Here is a 20043-nt window from a genome sequence, read left to right on the forward strand (position 1 = left end):
TTGCCCGGGAGCTGAGGAGGCAGTGGGGGGATGAGATCAGAGTTCATGTGATTGGGTGCCAGGCCAATTAGACGTCTATTCTTGGCATGGCCGTGGAGAGAGAGGGAGCTGGTTAGGCATGGAGGCAGGCAGACAGAAATAGCTGTGCAGAGAGATGTAGTGGCATGCCTCTGTGTTCATGGGTATCAATATGGTTAAATGAGACTGCACTGGCTCTTATCTTTCATTAGGGCTCTCAGACCTGTGAGGACATGGGGTGTAATTGGTGGAAGGGATGCCACTAAACTTATGGACAACATGCAGTTGGGGCTCCATTTAAATGTTGGGTGTGTTTGCATGCCATCCATGCAACTTTGATTATTAATGATTTATGTGTTAATTTGCAACAAGTCATCCGATGCACACCATTTTTAGAAATGAGTCACCCAGGCCTGACAGCCTGTGCAGTTCTGCTGGACCAAAAGCATAGAGGCAACTTTAAAAGTAAAATTTTATGTATATTTACTCTCATCTTCTATAATCTGAACACTTCTTGGAACTATAGTTTGTAAGAGGGTGTTATTTTATATATATATATATATATATATATATATATATATATATATATATATATATATATATATATATATATATATATATATATATATATATATATATATATATATATATACTCCCAACAAAACTAATGAGGAGAATTTAGAAAAAGTAAGAGTACATTACTCTGAGGACAGTTTTTTGTCAGCAATTTGGGATCATTTGGTTGTTTTAGAGCTTTTGTCCATGATAAAGAGTCATGGCATTGTGCATTTCTGCTCTGTGTATGGAAGACAAGAGCATCACATAACTTAAAGAATCTGGGGAAATTTCAGTGAGTAAACAGCCAGGGCCCAAGTTTAGGCTGGACACCCCAGATCATCAATCGTTCTGACATCAACGTATCAGGAACCATCACTCATGCTGGAGCTGATTTATATACACAGATAAAAAGAATACATTAAAATGTTAGAGCAGTATCTGCTGACTTTAAAGTGATGTCTTTGCCAGCAAGAGCAAAGCAAAGCAGAATCACAATCTGAACATGCTCCAAAGGGATTGCTGCAGATCGACAGGATGTGTTATTAATGTCAGTTTTATAAATGTTCCACTAAAGCTTCAAATTACATTTTCTTCCAATCATGTTTTCTTTATTATTACTTGTTTGCATTTAGCAGCACTGCTTGCATTTATTAGATTTCCAATAAAACCTGAAGGCAAAGAGTTCAATTTCACTAAATGCCTAAGATAGAATAAAACCCAAATCAGAGAAACTGTCAGGATTCATCTAATTTAGTGAAGTCATGTTTTGAAACATAACAGACAAACTTTCAGAAGAGGAAAAAGCCAACAAAATATTCCTATCTCCTTACAAATAAATACAAATAATTGTTATTTAATATACAAACCAATAAAAAATAAACAATAATAACTTAGCACACCCTTTTAGTTTTCACTTAAGTATTATGTTTCACGTTTGTTTCTTTCTTTGTTTGAAGTGTTAAAGTAAACGACATGTCATCCTTCAAAAATTTTAAATATCACCCAGAAGTGAACTTATCAAAAGGTATTTTAGCCTGATGTCCATGTTCTAATGTTCTAATTGAGTGATTTAATCATCAGTGCTCTAGATTGTGTATTTGTGAGGGAAATGTTTTAGAGCGGAGATGACACTCACTTGTCTAAATGTGTGACAGAATTTCAGAGGAATCCAATCGACTTTTTTTTTTACATGGCTTTATTTCATGTGATGAAATTGAACAACTGTTTTCACAGACTAAGACAGGTGTAAGATTGGTGTGGTGCACATTCAGATCTCTGTTTTCCAACCTTCCAACTTTCAAATCCTCATATCTGCCTGACATAATCCATAGACGCAATGCTGACAATCAGAGACAACTTTAGACATTTGTTTTATGTCAGAAATACTTTTATTCATCTAATTCACAATTCTGCTGATCGTTGAAAACAAAACAACAAAATATTTTTCTTGATAGTACCCCCACGTACCACAGTTTATGTGCAAGCAATTTAGAAAGTTATGAATTTTTATTAAAATGTGCTTCTGGTGGATTTTCATTTTGTATTTGTGGCATTGGAATACACATATCCGCTGCTCTTGTGAGGTGCTGCTGAAGTGACTTAGAGGGTCCATGCGTCAATGTCATTACAAAATGGAAAAGTTGATGAATGTTTCAGCATGCCAAAAAGTATAACAGATGCATAAAAATACAAAATAATAACAAATGATACAAGATCCCTGTCAGCAAATAGTTAGCAATTCTTCACTGCTTGTCTTTTCTTTATACCTTCTGCTTAGTTGCTTACATTGACTAAATAACTAGCTCTATCTGTTATCAGCACTCGCCAGGCGGATAATAATTTGACCACAGCACTTTCCAAAACTGGTATAGAAAGGCGTGATAAAAATGTTCAGTATGCTGGCCCACACAGTCTGGATCCACTGCATATTGATGAGAAGAAGCTGCACGCCGGGCATGATCAGCCTAGAAGGACATAAAGGGGAGGAGAAAACATAAGCTAATCCTCAAAAAAAGTTCCCTCTAGGGAGAAACAACATATTGAAAATAACGCAGCTGCAACCTTCACAAATGACCTTTATTCATTAAAAGTGTGCCAAGCAGCTCATCCTGCTCTGTTTTATGTATTTGTACCCTCATATCTGAGCTTCAGGTCCTACCAGATGTGGAGGCAGCTGAGAACAGCAAAGAGCAGCCCTGCAGTCAGTGACACCGGCACCGCCAGCACCAGAGAGATGAAGCGGTAGCCCCACAGTCTGGACACCTCAAACAGGGCGTGACTCCAGAGCCAGACTTTATCAAAGCTCCGCACTGAAGGGGGCTCCGCAATGACATCCTCAAACATGACCTTAAGGCACAGGCAGAACCAAGGATTTTCATTAAACGCTGTTATTTAAGGGGGGGAAATGAGCAGAATGACATGGATGCAGCTCTGTAAAAAACAAAAACAAAAGAATCCTTGATGTACTTAGTTCTAGGACACTAACAGTTTTTAGTCTGAATCAGATGATTGTATGTGGTAGATCAACACAAAGTAGCCAATAATTGTGAAGACGACAAAAAAGACAGATCCCTTTCATAATTTTACAATATAAAAATCAATAATTGTGTAACATCTTAAAAGCTGGCTTCTAAGATGTTATATTTTATATGTATACATTATATGTTATATGTGATATGACAAGCCATAAAAGTCAAAATTGAGTATTTTCAAAGATATTTCGATTTTGAGGTTATTTTATGTATTTCTTATTTTGTAGTGTTATTTTGCACTTTAACATCAACCTGCTGCCAACGGGACTAGAGATGAAAATTAGCCACCCGGCTATAATCTGGTATAAATGTTCATTAATATATATTCTCCCATTTTTTAAAATAAACTTGAACTTAGATTTATATCCACCCAACTTTATTACGACACATCTAAAGAAAGTTGTGAAGCCAGTTATGTTCCAGCATAGCCTAATTAGTAAATAATGTTTACCAATTTGTAAATTAATGTCAGCTTAATATGCTGTAAATTAATGTCAGCTTAATATGCTGTAAATTAATGTCAGCTTAATATGCAGCTGTTTTGTAATGCCCTCAGGGGTTCATTAAAGCAAAACAAAACATTGTGTCATAGAAAGCACTCACTAAGCAAACCATTGTCATGGTGTGATTTAGAGAGACCAATTGATCCAACATACATACTTAATTAAATAAATATTGTTATATATATATATTTCATCCAACCTGACTGAACTTGAGCTATTTATCAAACATGAATGTACAATGGTTGTGACAAACAGGGGGTGAACACAAATGCACACAACACTTTTCTGGTTTGTATTTCCAAAATCAATCAAAAACCATTTAATAGCTGAGTTTTGAACTATTTTACATCAGTCGGTTCACTTTGAATTGGATTTGAGATTGTGGTTGAAATGTAAAATATGTGAACAGTTTCAAGGGGTAGGACTGCTTTTGTATTAAAGAGAGCAAAAGTAATTTGGGGGGGGACATACCTTTAGATTGCTGTTGACTCTGTTGGGATCCCTGTCCTCAATCTGGGATTGTGAATTACGGTGGGTGAAATCCGGACCCTCATCCACCTTTACTTCCATCAGTTCCCCCGATTTCAGTCTGTCCTCATCCATTGTCGTTCGGCTGAGCTGTGGCCCTGCTTGGAATCACTGGAAACATGAAGGATGAACGAGTGCAGCCAGCCGGATGACAGGCTCGTGGTTGACACCCAGGTGGGACATAGCACACTGATGACTGCTTTGACCATTTCTGAGCAATGCTTTTATTGGCTTTGCGTGATACACAATCAGTCTGCTTCATACCTGCATGAGAAGTGTTAATCTCGGAGGAAGTAGGCTCAAACAAGAATATTGTGGGAGAGATTATGATGAGTGGAAACAATCAGACCTCACAGACCTTTAATCAAGCGAACGGTGATGATGTTTGCCAGAGTTTTGCCCTGTAAATACTCAGCTAACACGCAGCAGGGTTTGGAAGAAGCTGTTCGGCTAATTGCACATCTGAGCTGAATCCCCAATTTTTTCCTTATTCAACAATACGTCGCAGAACACCAATTTGTATATTTTATGCATTTGTTTCAGAGAAAAAAGTAAGATGTCTTACATAAAATGTGACAGGTTAGCAAAGCCAATTTTCAACTTCCTTTTTTAAAACCTAACACACTTTTTTTCGTGCACGTATGTCACCAAATTGTTCCCAGGTTTTAAGGCCCTGTTGTATTTTTTCAGAATATGACCTTCACCAAAATACCATTAGACAGGCTCTGGAAACACAATGACACATAGTCAGATATCATCCATCCATCTTTACTTTCTACATTGTTTTTGTTTTTGTTGTTGTTGTTTTGTTAATGGCAAACTTCAGTAGAAATCTCAACATTAAAATTTAAACAAAAAGCCATCTGACATCTCATCAGTCTTTTTGGGACGTCATTTTAACTTTAAGAGAAGATTGTCCAAGACTGAGTGAACAACATAAATCTCTGTGTTTATAGTTTATTGTTTAGGCAGATTTCGATTCAGACAAAAGATAGAGCAATTCATTGCCACATTGCGCCCTCTGTTGGCCAGAATATGCAGCTTGTTTACCGTGTTGAAAGGTTTCCGTTATCGGGAGAAGTGATTTAATCATCAGACTATATTTTCATCATGGACAATGTTTAATTTTATGACATAATTAAACCTCAGAACAGCAGTGATGGTAGCAAAAGTGCTTTTAATTTTACCTCTTAATTGTTTCAGTGAGATATGAATTAATAGTTTGTGAGAAAGTGCTTGCAATTCTTTTTTTTAATAAAATAAAATATAGTTTTTATTCGAAGATTTATCTAGTCTAACATAAATACCAGACAACAACCAACTAACTGTTTAAAGTGTGAAATATTTAAAAAGGCACAAAAATATGGAACATGATTTTCATAAAAAGGCACTTCAAAATGAATGATTTGCAAGAACGTCTGTGTGGTAACACTGCAGTTCAGGAACTGTATTTGGTTATTTTTCATTACAGTAAAGCAGCAGTAATACTGTATAATGTGTTACTCATGTTTTATTATAATCTTACAGCATGTTAAATGGTCAAGTAGTTTATTGTATATGAGTACAGAGTTCAAAATGGAGGACAAAATGTTGATACTAAGATTATCTCCTTTTGTCTCTTTAAATAAAGTTATTTCATTTATTCTTTCTTTAAATTTTTTCTTGCTTATTGAGAAATATGGCATGCAGTATTAGTAGTCTTGTTTCAAAACACACCGTACTGGTTGACATGAAAAATGTCACTGTCATCTTTGCTACCATTTAGCTTGTTGACACAAAAAGAGAAAATCAAGTCTTTCCAGTTGTTTCCCTGAGGCTGTGGAGGAAAGTGTAGTGTAGTTAAATTATTATAACAAACTAAATCTGTTTAAGCCCCATTTGCCTAGGATTTACTATAGTCTTTACATTGTTGCACAGTGATGAAGTTCGTTGTGCTGTTGTCTATGTCTATGAAAAGCATTTTATGAACATTAATTTACTTTGAAAAATTCTAATAGTCTGTAAACATGTGGGTGGAGAAGACAGAAGAATTCAGACAAACTTGAAAATCTTTTCCCCATGAATGGCTTTGTTAAATCTTACAGGTACAGTCAGAACCCCGTCACTCCGGTTCATCCAAAATCCTTTGAAAGAAAAAAGAAAAACACTTCAGACATAATTTTATTTAGGAGTGTCTGCTGTGCTGAGATTTGTCCAATGTTCTCATTTGTATTCACTGATGTTAATGTTTGAGCTCTGCATTGGAGTGCACAAAGATTGAGTGAATTATTACCCTCTGAACATTATTTTAAATAAAAAAAACTACTGAAAAATATGTGTTTGGTTGAAAACCTAATGTTTTAGTCACACCTACAGTTATGTAAGAGTGCGTATTCCTAAGTAACACTCGTACTGCAGAATGATGTTTGCTTATATTTGCTGTAACCACCCTATTCTGTCTTGAACGATGGCTAATACAAATAGCAAAGGCCATAAAATAGCACTTTGGTGCATTATCAATGCCCAGTAATGATTTTCACTGCAGATTTCCTATCTCTTCCTTCCCATATCCATGTCCAAGTTACGTTGGTCCATATTCACAGGGACTCCTGCTATCTTTGCTCACATGTAAATGAGTTTTATTGGACTGAGTCTGTATTTGAGCAGACTTGGATCAAAAGTCCACTTTATTTTATATGGCAATAGAGGGAGGTGACATCAAAACCTAATATTTGTTTTAAGTAGGAAGTCTGAGGTGTTATCCCTACCTATCCTGAGGGCTTCTCTCCTGAAACACAAAAAAGATTAATTATAAAATTTACCACAAGCAGGATAATCAAGACTTTTTTCGAACCTCATCTACTACTTGAATATCATTTCCTATGTATAAATATTACCGATGACACGAGAAATTCAATAGTGTCATTATGGTGGCAATGTTAAGTCAGATGGGACACAGTCATGCATTTTTGAAACTAAATTATCCATCAGACAATGTTTTCTTTATTGCAGTTAATCCAACAATGTACATCTATACCAAAGCTTTTCTATAATCTCAATTAAAATAAGACCAGTTTTGAAATGTATGTCAGATATCAAAAAGGGAAAATTGCAGTGAACAGTTGCAGCCAGAAGTTTACACACATTCATCTCAGTCATTAATGCCTTGACAGGTTTGTGCTTTTAACCATTTAAACAGATTTTTTGTTTGTTTGTTTTACAATCTGAAATGCTTCAAATATTTCAGAGATTTTTACAAAACCAGAATTGAAAATATAGGTTGGAATTAACAGAGGATTTTCTACTAATTTGGACAGGGTGAAAATAAGATGAACAGGCACAAATATACAAATAGATATAGCATTTGGTTAAAAGTTCCTTTGCTAGTGACTGCAAAGTCACAGACTTTTATGTTGCCATTAACAAGCTTGTGGCACATTTCTGGCTGGGTTTTTGTTCCCTCTTCTTGGTTAATTTAGATTAATGGGTTTCCTGGCAAAGAGACATTTTACAAAGCCAGCACAATTTAAATAAGGTTTAGCTTGGGTTCATTTCAGCTGATTAATGTTTGCTTTATCCATTCCAATGTGTTGATGTTTGTTTTGGTCCTTTGTCTTGTCAGGACACACAAATGTGCTCCAGTTTCAACAATCTGATCCAAGATACCACCCTTAGTTCAAAGAAAGGGATTGTTATAGTTAAAAGCAAACCAGAACTCTAGTCGTCATAAAATGGAGGATTCTGGGAATTTGGTGTCAAAGTCCACAGAAAAAACAGTTTTACATTACCATTGACCAATCGAGTGATAAACAAAGAGGAAATAAAAAGTTCAAAGTGATGTCTTTCAGCATGACTGAAGTTTGCAGCTGTCCACACGAGAAGTCAAATGCTTTGTATGAAAACCTTTTACAGTTACAGGATTCTTCACTTCCCCTATTTGGCCACAATGCTTGGAGAAGTCAAGGTGAGGGTTTATGTAGCTGATGATTAAAAGACAAGTGTGTGCTGCCCAATTTAAAATAAATCTATTCCATCAGAATTACACAAGAAGCTTGTTGATAGCTAAAAAAAAGGGTGTAACTTCCCTCTGTGCAGACAGAAATTATTGAAATAAATCATAGAAACTGTTTGTATATTTCTACCCTGAAAAAAGAAAACTGTAGGAAACAACCAAAAACACAAAGACAGCTCTGACTGTGATGAGTACATGTAAACCTTTGACTGAAACTGCAAATATTTTGGTGTTACCACATAGCCATCTTTGTTTTTTAAAAAAATAATAAAAGGAAACAAGGAAAATAATCAAGTTAGTAAAGACCATAAATATAAGAACATTTAAAACAACAAAGTAATGTAAGAAATTAACAGCCTATCAATACCTTTTGCTGTGTTGTGTGAACCTAAATATCTAAATGCTGTTGTTACTATGGGACAATGAAGGCTATTTCTATTCTATCGAATAATGGAATAAATATTCTATAAACATTTATATAATGAGTGTACAGGCAGTCTATGCATGCTCTTCTGGAATTTGTCCTGGAATGATGTTCACCTGGTTTAATGTGGGACTGGAGTTAGAGCAGCAGGAGCGTCTTTCAGGTGTGCTGGTGGTTCTCTGAATGAACTGAAGGAAGTTTTCCTGAAATGAAGCCTCCTGGCTGGACGCTCCAACCTCTGAGGGCTGGTTCAAGCAGCAACGTCGAAATTTCACCAACTCATCTCTGATTTGTCTGTTTAAGAGGCCATAGAAGAATGGGTTAACTGCGAAAGAAGAGTAAGCAAGCCAAGTTACGGCTTCCTCCAAATCCCCCGGGCTCTGCATGGACCCGGTTAGAGACATTTGAACATGGAAAATGAAGTAGGGCAACCAGCAAACCAAGAACTGGCCCACAATGAACACCAAAGTTATTGCAGCTTTTCCTCCACTGAAGGCTCTTTCTGGAGACAGTCTCTGAGGCAGAGTGCGGGTGGTGGCAATCATGGTTGTCTGGCTGTTGATGGAGTCAGAGCGGTCCTTAACAGGGCATGCATTCACCCATGTTGGCGCAGCTGGGACTTGCTGCAGAGCTGCTGAGCGAGCAACCTTATACACAGCACAGTAAACACTAAAGATGACCATTACAGGAGCTAAGAAACAAATCACACTGAAGAGCACTCCAAATACTCTTCTCAGGCGGCTATGGGTAGCATGAAGAGAGCAGTGAGCTGCTGCGATGGAGCTCTGAGGTCCATAAGCCGGCCATCCAAACAGAGTGACCAAAGCTAAGACGAGCGATTTAACCCAGATTAGCACCATCACACCAATAGCAAGGTTGATGGTCATCTTGACTTCGTAACGCATCGGGTGCACAATGTAGAAGTAACGCTCCAAGCTGATGGCAGTGATGGTGAGGATGGAAAGACAAATGAGGAAAACATTGAGGAAGATGTAAACCTGGCACTCCAGAACAGTGAACACCACCGTGCCGAAGAACGGAGAGCTGGAAATGATTCCCAAAGGCATCAGGAGGATGGCGCACAGAAGATCTACTGCACACAGGTGACACACGAACGCAAACTTTTTCAGGTGAGGAGCGCGAGCTATGGCCACCATCACACCGGTGTTGGCCAGCAGGGCGATGAGGTTAAGCGTCACCATGCAGAACAACCCGAAAAGATCTTTGATCTGTGACTGGGAGCTTGTGACAACGCCGACATCGGCGGGGACAGTGAGATTGGTGGAGTTTGCAACAGAAGGATCGGTAACAGAGGTGATCATGGACCCCGTCATGTCCGCCATCATTTATTGATTTCCTCCTCCATTTTCAGCTCTGATATTCTCATGGGTGCAATATCTGTGTTGAAAGAAGGAAACAGATTTTAACTAAAATGTTATTATAAAAAAATATATATACATTTTTGTTTTCAACCATTTCGTAAACAGACACATTCAATAAATTTGAATATGTGTTGATGAGGCTGGTTTCGCAAATTAAAAGTACTTTAAAAAAACACTAAGAGGGTACTAGACATACTTTTCATTAGGCTGACATTTTTGTATTAAAATAACTTTTTAATGTTCTGACATACTTATCCATAAATTCATGTTTCCATTAGGTATCAGCAGAAAACCGTAATAATTTACAGAAATAAAGTTTGAAGACATCAGCCTGTGTGTAATTAATCTGTATGTGTTTTATTTCATGAATTGAGTTGCTAAAATATTTTTTTTACTAATATTCTAATTTACTGAATGTTTCTGTAGTAACTGAAACAAAAACTATTGAAAAAGTTGACAGATTATCAACATTTTGATAAATGAATTGCTTTGTGATCAAACTAGCAGACATGGTTTTCAGTGTTTTTCACAATTAATCATGTAGTCTATTTGTATTCAACCCCCTTTTCTCTAATACCAAAATTAAAATAATGAACAATCAATGGCCTTCATAATTCAAATCTGTGCAATTCACTTTAGCTTATCAATATGTTTCAAACATAAGTCAAATTACAAAAACATGTTTTGTGTGTGAGGTTATTTTTTAATAACCTCACAAAGCTTATCAGTTTTGAGTATGTGGGGGAAAAAAACATATAATTCATCTGCTCCTTTGGACTATATCACTTACTTAGCTCATTTAAATCTCAATTAAAACAGAAACACTGCAATCCAAAATGTACAATTTCAGTATTATACAGTATAGATTTGTAATTCTAACAATCAATATTTGAATCCCATGTGACAGAAACATAAAAAGAGCAAACCTCACTACAACCCAACCATTTTTTAAACAAAACATTCACTTCATTTATATTTTCGGCTTTGTTTCAAGCCCACATCCAAACTGAGCCATAGGTCCACACAACAAATACACAAGTAACCTTTAGTTGTATGAACACATTTTCAATTTTTTTTAAATTGTGTTACCGGAATGCATTAACAACTGCATTCTTAATGCATTCTTAATGATGTTAAACTGCCCATTTATGCAGATAAACTGAGCCTTGCTTTTCTGTGTTATCGTTTCAGTGCCATTCTTATTTCTCCATGTAGCTACAAACACTTTATGTTAACTTGCAGTGAAATAAAAATGTCAACGATATTCAGAAGATGGGTATTATGGTGCTTTAATATTATGTTTTAGAAGAGCAGTAAGAAAAACAATATTTTGATAATACTGACTTACCTCTGGTTCACTCTCAGTTTGTTGTTTAAACCAGTTGCTTTGAGTTCAAGGCTTTTTGCAAAAGTAAACAAAATTGATGCTTTATCTAATTTTTAAATCAAAGTATATACATCATATATCCATCTCAGATTAAAAAAAATTTAAACTTTCAAAAGTCTGGCTTTTCCGAAGACTGGTACTAGAACTGCATTACAATTTATATCACAAAGAAAAATATAAAAAATACAATTCCATGATGGCTTTGGTGGGAAATTATTCTCCTCTTTCCTCACCCCTCCTCTGATAACCCTCTGTCCTGTCCTGCGCTGTGTATGGCAGTGACTGTCACACATTGTTTTGTGTAATGGTGCATGCTGAAGTTTTTTCCTCTTCTGCCATCAGACACACACGCCACTGTCCTCCTACCAGCCGTCCCTGGGTCCTAACTCCTCCATTTTCTCAAAAACACTACAGATCCACTCTGTATAATTTCAAAAGTCAGTTTTGTTATCAAAACATGACAGATTTACCCTAGCTCATAAAAGTGTCAACACCTATTTAACTTTTTCACATTTTGTTAAGTAACGTACAGAAGAATTTTGTCAGGGTTACAACACAAACCAGTGCGTTACTGTGAAGTGAAAGAAAAAATGAGCAGCACTTTAAAACTTTTTACAAATACAAATCTGTGTGGCGTACTTTAATATCCCTTAATGAAATCCATTTTTAGAAGTAACGTGTGTAATTTAATGTCAATATAAAGCTTGATGTTCTGTGAAGACCTCTAGGGTTTGCTCAGGAACACTAGAGATCAAACATCATCATGAAGACCAAAGAACATATCAGACACTGTTATATTACATATTAATTGTTCAGTCAATGAAGTGAAAATGTTCTAAGCCCACAAAGACATGAAAGTCCATATAAACTGACCTAGGAGGTCACTGGCAATTTTGGAAGCTCTCCAGAGACTCATGATTAGTCCCACACTCCACAAATCAGACCTTTGTAGAAGAGTTTCACAGCAAAAGCTACATGAACTCTTGTTTTCATTTCACTCCACACTATGCAGAAAACATGTGGAAGAAAGTGTTCTGGTCAGATAAGAACTTTACAGAGCAACTTGGAAAGATCAGCTGTTAGAGTTTGCAAATGACTCAAACAAAGTGGAAGTTTCCTTGAGAAAACAAAGATATGATCTGCTTTTTGTGAGCAGTAATGTACACAAAAATACAATTATGACATGGTATGCTTAAATGCAGGCGAGTTCTGCATTTTAGTTTATTGAACCCTTCAAAGAGTTTGTCAGTGCAAAATAAACAGTATGTTGGTCAGCAGGTTGCAGCATTTTGACAGTCTAAAACCACAACTATGTTAGCAATTTGCATATGACATCACTTTTGAGTACCTCAACAGTCTTCACTGGTTTAAGAAACAGTTCGTCATTATAAACCACAGGATAAGCTTCCCACTTCTATAAACACATTGCCATACTTTTGTTATTTAAAATATGGAGGTGAAAATTCATACTGGAAATGACTTTTAATAACTAAAGTGTATATTTTTAGAGACCATTTAGTCAACCCCTTTTGCAATCTCAAAGAAAATGTTCCAAACAAAAGCTTCATTATTTTTTTATCCTCTCTGTCAGTTAACCCTATGACTAACAGCAAGGCAGATATTGCACATACCTCCATCTACTCTGCTTTCGCAGCAAAATAATAATTTTCCAAAGGCTAAGCACGTACCTTCTTGTGTTAAGTTAAGTCCTTCAAAACCCCTAGAGTGCCAATAAACCCTTTCAACATGTAAGCATAGTCAACTCAAAATTACCAATGCATTAAAACAAACACCTTTTATGCAGTATAGAATAATATATTATTACTATCAGTAAGATTATCATCATTTACTAATAATGTGCAAAGCCAAAGTACATTCTATGGGTCATTCATGCAATTATAAGGCACAAACAGAAAGAGGCGCTTATGCAACAAGGTAGGATTAGCTATGCTCTGATGACCTGCACAGCCTTGTTTCTTTTTTATACTGAAACTGTTAACGCATTTCTATCTCAAGCAGGTAGCGAAGGCGACACTGGCTCTCTTTGTAGATCAGGTATTCACTGTTGCTAAAGCTGCTGTTGGCGTATTGGGGCTGTTCGATGGCTTTTCCCTGAGGAACAGTAACCTTCTTGCCCTCAAGAGTGATGACGGTGTCCTGAGACGGGTCTGCAAACAAAACAGACAGAACCACATCAGCCCTCTTAAGCACTGGAGTGCAGAAAGAAAACTCAAATTTGATCTTCCACTGCTTTTTTATTATTTAGAAAAAGCAATCATTAAGTAAAAATGTATTATCACACAGTGCATTCCTGACTGTCTGGATGCTGGATGTGTTTATGACCCTTTAGATGATCAATAGGTTGTTTCAATGCAGAGGAGTCCCTTAAATATAAAATATTCCTACAATGGACACTTTCGCAGTCAGGAAAGTTTTTGAACTTGGCCAATTATTTTTTAAAGTTGTAACTTTAAATAATGATTCTGTGTAACTAAAATAGATGTCTCCCTTTTTATTCCTTAGATGATTACATGTAGTTACTTACCCTAAGAATACATTTGAATAGCAAAAAATAATTCAACATTTGTTTGGCTATCAACCAATTCATGGTCACATGTTGCTAAATTAAATCTCTGATAGGCTGATTAGGCTTGATTCTGTTTTTCTGTCGTAAGAACAGGAAGACGAATGCTGAATGAGAGAAAACCTCCCAGATTAAATTGCTATGTAAACCCAGTCGACACCAGGTCTGTTCAGCCCCATCATGTTTGATTGCATATTTGTTTTTGTGCAAAATATACTTTACATTTCTGTTTAGTTTTTTTTAGAGTTTGTTAAAGAAAAACCTTTCTTTAATCCAAAATAGAATTGCATTTATTGAAAAAAAGGTTAAGACATTTATTCAATGTAATTATTATAGTTTTGAATGGTCATTCACATGTATGGAGTAGATCATAGATAAAAAAATTATATGATCCTTGTTTATGTGTAATTAATTTGACTGCAAATAAATGCTTATATTTGATAACTATACAAAATCTCTTCATTCATTATTTAAATTATCCAACAAGAGCAAACCCAATAAGGAGATGATAAACATCTGATGTTTTTTTATTTAAAAAAAAAAACAGGTGAGACTGATCAACTTTATTAACGACTGACAAATTCTTGATTTATTAATTTAACTTAAAGAAGCCATCAATTCTGCTGCCGTGTTGTTTTGTGAATATTGGAATAAGAGCAAGAAGATCTTTCGTATGCCAAAGATTAAAAGCATAATTTCAACACCAAGAGGCCTTAAGAGCAAGGTCATTTGTAAATTTGTAGTACGCTGCTGTACCAAAGCATTTTACCTGGTTCCAGAAGGCCTCGTGCTACCACACTGTGATAACCGGCAGGAGCCTTCTTCAAGGTACAGTCATCTCTGGTAATGGTGAACTCCTTGCCAAGAGCTACCTCACTCAGAAACATCACTCCAGTGTTGTTTGAGGGACGCACTAGTAATGAGTGAAATACATTTCAATTAAATATAATACTATGATTTCAAAAGAACTCAAAGGAATAGTTTTCTTAGGAGATTTCTTACCATAACCTATAGATTTTGCGTTTTCAGAGGCAAAATAGATCCCGCTGCCAACACGGCCCCCTGAATGGGGCATGATCCTGAGACCACTCTTCAGGATAGCTGCCACCACCGCTATGTTTGTCCCATGCCACAGCAGGCGACGGTTCTCTAGACTGTCATTCTCACTGAAGCGTTCTCCCTGAAAGTTATAATGTGTTGGATGAAAGACTTCTGGACTTCTTCACTACAAGTGCAAAACTGGCAGAAGTCCCTCACCTCTTTCTCTCGGTCCACTTCCCAAACATTGAGTATCTTTGGCTTACTATAGGTACATGTAGTTGACTTCATGTATTTCTCGATGATCTTCAAACGCAAAAAGCATGAAATACTTTAGTAATTGGAACATGCCAATTATTTTTGCAGTCAATTGTAATTTAGGACACAGTACCTTATACATTTCTGTATTTTTGGCCAACAAGGAGAGCTTGCATTTCAGAGACATGTAGTCTTGATCAATAGGATGAGGAACCGTCTCCACCATCTCATCCTGAGCCTTCTCTGTTTCTGACTTCAGAGTCTGGGCCAGCTCAATGTCTGCCAGCACCTTAACAACATTGAAACGGACATTAGAGCTGACAGAACTTTATAAAATTACAATAAATCAAATGAAAATCTTACCATAAGCATCTCTTTCTTCTGTTCAACAATCTCTTTGGTGTCAATGGCTGGCGGTCTGTTTCTGCCAAAGTTGTGAGGAATTGCAGTGAAGAACTTTGATGAGAGTTCTTCAAGGCGTCCTCTTCCGTCTTTTTGGCTCATAGCAGCTTCAATCTCCTCCAAAACTTCAAAGCCTTTTGCTATTTGACCCTTACTGAGTTTTCCCAAAGGCATCTTCTTGATGTCTGTAAAAATAAAAGCCATGTACACACCCCACTGGTCAAATCAGTAGTTTTTATAACTTTATTTGCAAATTGGTGTGGTAAATATTGTAATTTACCTTTCTAAAACACCCTGCACTCTGGAGACCACTTTACAGGATGTAAGATCTCAATGACTGTTTGAACAATGTTGGCTTGTTGCAAACTAAGTTCAGTGTGAAAGAAAAACAAAAATCACCCTGCACTAAGGAATTGAGTGCAGAGCTAGTGTTCATAAAAAAAACAACAATCAGACATTACTGACTAGGGCACAAGAGTAAAGCGCTTTCATTAATTAATTGAATTGGCTGATTTAACTTTTGGAAAAGTCTGGATTTTTTTTTTCCACAAATGAACTCCTTGGGTTTCCCTAGTTAAGTGATATGTGTCCATCCAAGGAATACCATCTTGTTTTACAGATTGTTTTTACAGCTTGTATCTACATTAGCTACACTTTGAATTCAGGTCAACTTTCTGAAGGGATCTTTAATTGCAACAAGAGAAGAGAGAACAGCAGACATGGGTGCCAAGACAAATTAGTGAATGTGTGCATAAGGTCAGACTGGCATTTGGCAAGTTCATCTTTAAATTTTCTGATGAAGATAAGCAAGAGGCTTTCATTAGGGTTGGGTTTCAATAGGAACCAGGAACCAAGTATGTTGCCATCACATTTGTAAACAACCACAATCTTATCTTCCAACGTTTATGATTGTTTAAAAAATGCTTGGGAATTCTCAACTTCCATCTGGAATGATGGGAAGAGTACTTCATTCTTGCACCATGAGCTATCACCAAGGCCCTGAAAACACCCTCCATGTTAAGGAGGAATGATTTGAAGGAGCCACACTTTATACTGTTTTGTATGCGAACACATGCCCACAAAAAAATACAACTATTCTGAAAAGAGTTTAAAAAAATGATCAGACCTACATTTTAATATGCAAAGATAAGAGGAAGCCAAGGTCAACCTTTATTTCTAACAATGGTTAATCATTTGCATGTTGCAACCTGATCATGTAGATCTTGTCTACACTTTGAAGCAAAACTTTCACCCCAAGCTGAATCAAGCTATGTAGCATAACAGTGTTTAAGCAGTGTTTTAATCTACCTAAAGTTATAGAAAACAGTTAGTTTAAAATGTTTGGTTAAGTGAGACACACCCACCTAAATTCATGCATTTCATTGCCTCCTTGAACATGTCGTTGCTGAAAATGAGCTTAATAAGATTCTGTGTTGCGCCATCAAGAGTGCATGGGAGGAAATTCTTTGAGACTTTTCCATCAACAGTGTCTACCTGTGAAGCAAAAAGTACATCTAAAAATATATCTAAGGATATTAACAAAATATTAACAGCAAGTTACTCAAAGCTTCCTGTTGTTCAGAAATAAACTGTTGCAATACCTTGACCTCAGCATCCTGCTCTCCGTCCACCTCAATCAGTGTGTACTTCCCAGGATGAGAGACAAAGTTCATCCGGTCACTCCAGTTGTTCTTTGTCTTGTCCTTAAACTTCCTCTCAAAGTCCTTCAAGGCTGACTCTGGTCTAGCAAATGGAGTCAGTTTAGATTGTCCCACTTCCCCCTGAGGTCAGATTCAGAAAAATGTTGAATGTAATAATCATTAGTAGTGTTTCAGATGGTGAATCTGGATGTTACATCAAACCCAAATAAACAAGTTCCAGTAACTAGACAGAAAAACAGATGACTATGCTAATTTCTACATATTGAGTATTGTAAGCCTGGCAACCTGTCAAAATGTCAATATTAAATTGACTTTTCCAATTGTCATGTTGCCCACTACTCAGGGAGTTTTTGTTTCTCTAACATAGCTCAAATGCTAGGTTGCCACCTAGTTCAAATGCCATCATCAGCCACTGCAGAGGCAAGCTGTATTTTACAGCCAAGGAAAAATGCAATGAATAGCCATAATAAAGAATAACGTCTATTCTTCAGGGACAATAGATGAAAAAATAATTATGGCACATTTACATAAATATTAATTAATGTACATTGTTCCTACTAAATAAATTGGTAAGAATCTGAATGTTAGGTTTCATGTCCTCATGTCAACTTCTTGTTATAAGGGAGACATTCCCTTCCACTCTCGCCACATTGCTCATTAGGAGCGTTCTCCGCTAAGGCAATCATATGTAGAATGCATATGAATTTGATCCGATAGTAAAATGCCTCGATGACACCAGTTGTAAATTGGCTTTTTGTAAATAAACATGGCTGAAATTAATTGAATGATGGTGTATGTAACCTACCACTCGTCCCCATCTGTTCCATGAGTAGTATGAGTTGCCTGTTTTAATAACTTGGATGACATAAAACTTGTTGTTGTTGTTTCCTATGTTTGTTTGGTTGAGCATGCAGTCGTAGTCCTCGTGAATCTGTGGAGACGACATGTAAGACTTTCCACAGTTACATGTTATTCATGGACAAAATAAATGGACAGTTAGTGCCATTTCTCTACCTCTCCGGATGAAAAAAGTTCACAGCGCTCATCCACCTTCCTTTTGGCTTTGACCTGTGATCCTGCAGCCAGAAGCGCCTCTTTTGTAGAAGTGAAGGCATCCTTGGGTTCATCTTTCACCTTTTTCCCACCTGCTCTGACAGCTTTAGCGGCTTTTCTCTTAGGGGCCATATCCAAGCTCCAAAACCTGCACAAAAACTCACAACGCTTATTGCTGGACATGCTGCCAGGACAAGCAACAACATGCCTCGACTCGCCCCTTCGCTGGACATCAAAGCTGACAGGCTTATTTTTCAAGCTATTTACATATTATTTGTGCTGTCCTTGTTATTGACCATTCGACAACTGCAATAAGACGTCAATAGCAAGATAAAACATTAGTTTTAACGAGTTTTTAACAACTGCAGCTTCCACAGTCTAACACGAATGATCATAAAAGGACCTGAATCTATTTCAGAAAAGGAACCTACCTCTTAAAAAACAATATTAACCGGTGTTAATACTGTAATATGATAAATGTGAAGTCGGCGAATACTCCCTGCGGAAGATTCAAGAGAATCACTAAAGGAAGAGGAGGGACTTTACTTCTCTCATCTTTCTCCAGTTGGAGTCAGCTTCACCGCGGTCGCCACCTGGCGGTCAAGCTTTGAACCGCTTCTAAGAGGTGACTTTCCTGAATGTAGGATGGAAACTTAATTTTAATTTCTAAAAGTTTATGACACAATACAAGACACAAAATTCTGATTTCAGATTCTCAAAATCAAATGCAAAATTACTCCAAATTGTGACTTCATAATGACTCGTAAAGAAGTTTATATTATTTAACTCATTTTTTTTTCTTTCATGTTGTGCTTCCATAAAGCTAACAGTGTTTCAATCTGTTAATTTTTCTTCATTGTTCAAACTAAATTTACTTCTGCCCTTAATTCTTTGAATAATATAGACATAATAAGATAGTTGTGAAAGTATTTCAAGAGACTGATTAACATAACTGGGGGAAAGAAATTGAACAGCACATGCATTTTATTTTCAAGAGGAGGAGGTTCAAAGACTTCTGTTTGCAGAATTGTTTGCATTGTAAAAAATATGCAAACACAATTTGAATCTGATTATTTTATTATATATTTGCAATATTTACATGTAATATTTCCTGATGATGCTATATACATATTCATTAGCACATATCCCTACTTCTCACAGCATGATGCTGCTATTCCATACCTCACAGCTTGGATTGTGTTGTAAGGCTCTCTAGCTTCCCCATTTGTTCATTATAGTCATAATGGCCAATTTTAATTTCAACAGATTGTGAGTCTGTCTCCTTCATGAAGGGTGAATGTCTGTACAGTCCCAAGCTTTCTGTTTATATTTGTTTGTGAGACGAAAACAACAAATTCAGGCATCTGGAAATTGAAATCTGTATTTCATTTTGAAATAGATTCCAGATAGTTTGGCTGATTTATAAATTTTTCTTTATGATATCACAAAGGAACCATAGGTTTAAAGTAAACTTTTGACTTTAATGAAAGCAATTAAAAATTATCTGTACCATTATTCTGGCTTTAATCAAATATTTAATTATTTTAATAATCCTAACTAATCTAAAACCGAAAACGTTTAGTCTGATTAAAGTCAGACAATGTGAAAATGGCAGTTTCAACTGCTGTACACATCTAGTTTCAAGATCACTAAATCACTACTTATGTGTATGTACCATTAGACCATAAGACTTGCAAATTAAGAAAATATTTTCTCTTGGATATG

At 36.4% G+C, this 20043-nt stretch overlaps 3 protein-coding genes across 4 annotated transcripts; all 3 read right to left on the reverse strand.

Annotated features, from left to right (window-relative positions):
* Nucleotides 1–1954: 1954 nt before the first annotated feature.
* On the reverse strand, nt 1955–4226 carry LOC102225266 (caveolin-2-like). Its single transcript, XM_005799887.2, has 3 exons — nt 4082–4226; nt 2735–2922; nt 1955–2540 (listed from the first exon to the last, which is right to left on the reverse strand). The coding sequence occupies exons 1-3, from the start codon at nt 4211–4213 to the stop codon at nt 2381–2383; spliced, it is 480 nt and encodes a 159-aa protein (XP_005799944.1). The 5' UTR covers nt 4214–4226; the 3' UTR covers nt 1955–2380.
* Nucleotides 4227–6175: 1949 nt separating this feature from the next.
* Nucleotides 6176–12414, reverse strand: LOC102225526 (probable G-protein coupled receptor). Of its 2 annotated transcripts, XM_023324635.1 has the most exons (4): nt 11284–12414; nt 8670–9951; nt 6886–6905; nt 6192–6261 (listed from the first exon to the last, which is right to left on the reverse strand). In XM_023324635.1, the coding sequence occupies exons 2-4, from the start codon at nt 9897–9899 to the stop codon at nt 6240–6242; spliced, it is 1272 nt and encodes a 423-aa protein (XP_023180403.1). In that variant the 5' UTR covers nt 9900–9951; nt 11284–12414; the 3' UTR covers nt 6192–6239. The 2 variants fall into 2 exon arrangements, with proteins under 2 accessions (XP_005799945.2, XP_023180403.1); XM_005799888.2 differs by lacking the exon at nt 6886–6905 and having other exon boundaries at nt 6176–6261.
* A 95-nt stretch (nt 12415–12509) lies between these two features.
* Nucleotides 12510–18856, reverse strand: parp3 (poly(ADP-ribose) polymerase family member 3). Its single transcript, XM_005799813.3, has 11 exons — nt 18750–18856; nt 18280–18466; nt 18071–18196; nt 17206–17385; nt 16969–17098; nt 15566–15789; nt 15336–15491; nt 15164–15250; nt 14909–15086; nt 14676–14819; nt 12510–13490 (listed from the first exon to the last, which is right to left on the reverse strand). Exons 2-11 carry the CDS (start codon nt 18448–18450, stop codon nt 13318–13320), a joined length of 1569 nt encoding a protein of 522 aa, XP_005799870.1. The 5' UTR covers nt 18451–18466; nt 18750–18856; the 3' UTR covers nt 12510–13317.
* Between the last annotated feature and the right edge of the window lie 1187 nt (nt 18857–20043).

This window comes from Xiphophorus maculatus, chromosome 20 (assembly GCF_002775205.1).
Source record: "Xiphophorus maculatus strain JP 163 A chromosome 20, X_maculatus-5.0-male, whole genome shotgun sequence".
Classification (NCBI taxonomy): Eukaryota; Metazoa; Chordata; class Actinopteri; order Cyprinodontiformes; family Poeciliidae; genus Xiphophorus; species Xiphophorus maculatus.